General features: G+C 35.9%; 1 protein-coding gene across 1 annotated transcript; it reads right to left on the bottom strand.

Moving 5' to 3' along the window:
• Nucleotides 1–1,787: 1,787 nt before the first annotated feature.
• LOC127203125 (40S ribosomal protein S29-like) lies at nucleotides 1,788–2,068 on the bottom strand. Its single transcript, XM_051161927.1, has one exon. It carries the CDS (start codon nucleotides 2,066–2,068, stop codon nucleotides 1,898–1,900), a length of 171 nt encoding a protein of 56 aa, XP_051017884.1. The 3' UTR covers nucleotides 1,788–1,897.
• Between the last annotated feature and the right edge of the window lie 251 nt (nucleotides 2,069–2,319).

Here is a 2,319-nt window from a genome sequence, read left to right on the forward strand (position 1 = left end):
TCCCTCAGTTTTTTCTATAATCCAGTGTCTCTCAGATGCTGTTGTCTTTTTATCACCCACATTAAGAAAATTTAAAGTCAACAGAGCATTATTTAATCTGTCTCTGGGGGACTTTATCCTTCCCTTTTGATGAATAAGAATCTCTTTTAAGGTATGATTAGCTCTTCATACAACTGTTTGTCCTGTAGGATTGTGTGGTATACCAGTAATGTGCTTTATATTATACTACATAAAAGAATTTCTTCATCTTAAGGGACACATACGCAGGAGCATTGTCAGTCTTAATCTGTGTAGATATTCCCATAATTGACATTATTTCCAATAAATGAGCAATTACACAATCAGCCTTTTCAGAACTTAAGTCAGTTGTCCATCAAAATCCTGAATGTGTATCAATGTTATGATGTATGTACCTTAGTCTTCCAAATTCTGCAAAATGAAACACATCCATCTGCCAAATTTCATTCTGTTTTGGACCCCTAAGGTTAATTCCAGCAGGTAATGGGATTTGATTATACAAAGAACACCTAGGACACCTATTAATTATATCTCTGGCTTGTTGCCAAGTGATAGGGAATCTTTTCTTCAAACCCTTACCATTAACATGATGCTTTTTCATGAAATTTTGAGGCTTTGAACACATTTCCTATTAATAATTGGTTGGTTTCCTCATTTCCTTGTGCCCATAGGCCTGGTAAGCCTGTGTGGGATCGAGTATGAGTAATGTACAAGGGATAGTTTCTGCTTCTGATGATGTGCTGCAGTTTCGTAAATAGTGTAGTTGCTTCTCAGTTATCAGGTATAAATTCAGCAGTTTCTATATGCAAAGCAACTCTTTCGGCATATTGAGAGTCAGTGATTATATTAAGAGATTCAGGAAAATCTAACAGCACCATAAAGATTGCATACAATTCTGATTTTTGAACTGAGGTAAATGGGCTTTTGATCACTTTAATTATTTTATCAGACTGATAACCAGCCATAGCCAACTTATTTGCATCAGTATAGAGGGTGGGTGCCCCTGGAATCAGTTTTCTCTTTACAATACTTGGAAGGATCCCAATTAAATCTTTTTATAAACTGTGTACATTTGCTTTTCGGGTATTTGTTATTAATTTCTCCCAAATAGTTACTACAAGCTCTTTGTCAATCTTTGTTGATTACCCATTATGACATAATCTCAGAATTACTAAGAGACACTACAATTTCTGCAGTGTCTGTTCCTGACAGTTGACACAATCTTGTTCTTCCCTTTGTAATCAATTCAGAATTTTCTCTATGTATGTCTTCAATTTTTTTCTTTGTTCATTCTCTAAGAAAATCCATTCCATGATTCCATCTTCCCTTTGCATAAGGAGCCCAGTAGGAGAATGTGTTGAAAGTAAAATAACCAGAATGCAACCAAGTTTAAGATCAATTCTATCCACATAAGGCCTTTGTAGTTTTTGCTCTACCAGAATTAACTCCTTTTCTGCTTCACCTGTTAGATACCTTGGACTGTTTAAATCTGAATCCTTTTGTAAAGTTTGAAACAAGTTATTTGACTCATAGGTAGCTAGTCCAATTGTAGGCCTAAACCAGTTAATATCTCCCATTAATTTTTGGAAGTCATTAAGAGTTTGCAATTGATCTCTATGGATCTGTACCTTTTGTGGTTGAATTTTTTGTTCAGTTATTTTATAGCATAAATGGGTAATTGAATCTCCTATTTGTATTTTTTTTTTTTCTGGAGCAATCTGTAACCCTTAGCATGGCAGAATTCTTTGTGTTTCTTTCTTTCTTTTCTTTTCTTTTTTTTTTTTTTTAGAAGGTCTTCACTTTTTTATTCTTTATGTACAAAGGCTAGCATGATCTGCTTCACTGGGCAGACAGTCTTGAATAATCCACTCAAGGTCGCTCAGTCCAACTTAATGAAGCCTATGTCCTTCGCGTACTGATGGAAACACTGACGGCACATGTTGAGCCCGTATTTCCGGATCAGACCATGGCAGTTAGAGCAAACGCGGCAGGAGCGAGAACTCTGGCTGAACTTCCGTGGGTGACTCCAGTAGAGATGCTGGTGACCCATCTTGCCTTCAGACAGTCAAAGAGGAAAAAGGCTCTTTGTGTTTCTTAAAAAAAAAAATTTTTAAAGTGTCAACATCAGAATCAGCCAACAGAATATCATCCATGTAATGATAAATGATAGATTGAGGAAATTGCCTACAAATTATTTCTAAGGATTGTTGCACAAAATATTGGCACAAAGTTGGACTATTCAACATTCCCTGTGGAAGTACCTTCCAATGGTATCTCTTCATTGGACTATTACTGTTAAAG

This window comes from Acomys russatus, chromosome 19, assembly GCF_903995435.1.
Source record: "Acomys russatus chromosome 19, mAcoRus1.1, whole genome shotgun sequence".
NCBI classification, from domain to species: Eukaryota; Metazoa; Chordata; class Mammalia; order Rodentia; family Muridae; genus Acomys; species Acomys russatus.

Excerpts from the sequence above, each read along its gene's own strand:
- LOC127203125 (XM_051161927.1), bottom strand. The coding sequence starts at position 2,068 with ATGGGTCACCAGCATCTCTACTGGAGTCACCCACGGAAGTTCAGCCAG.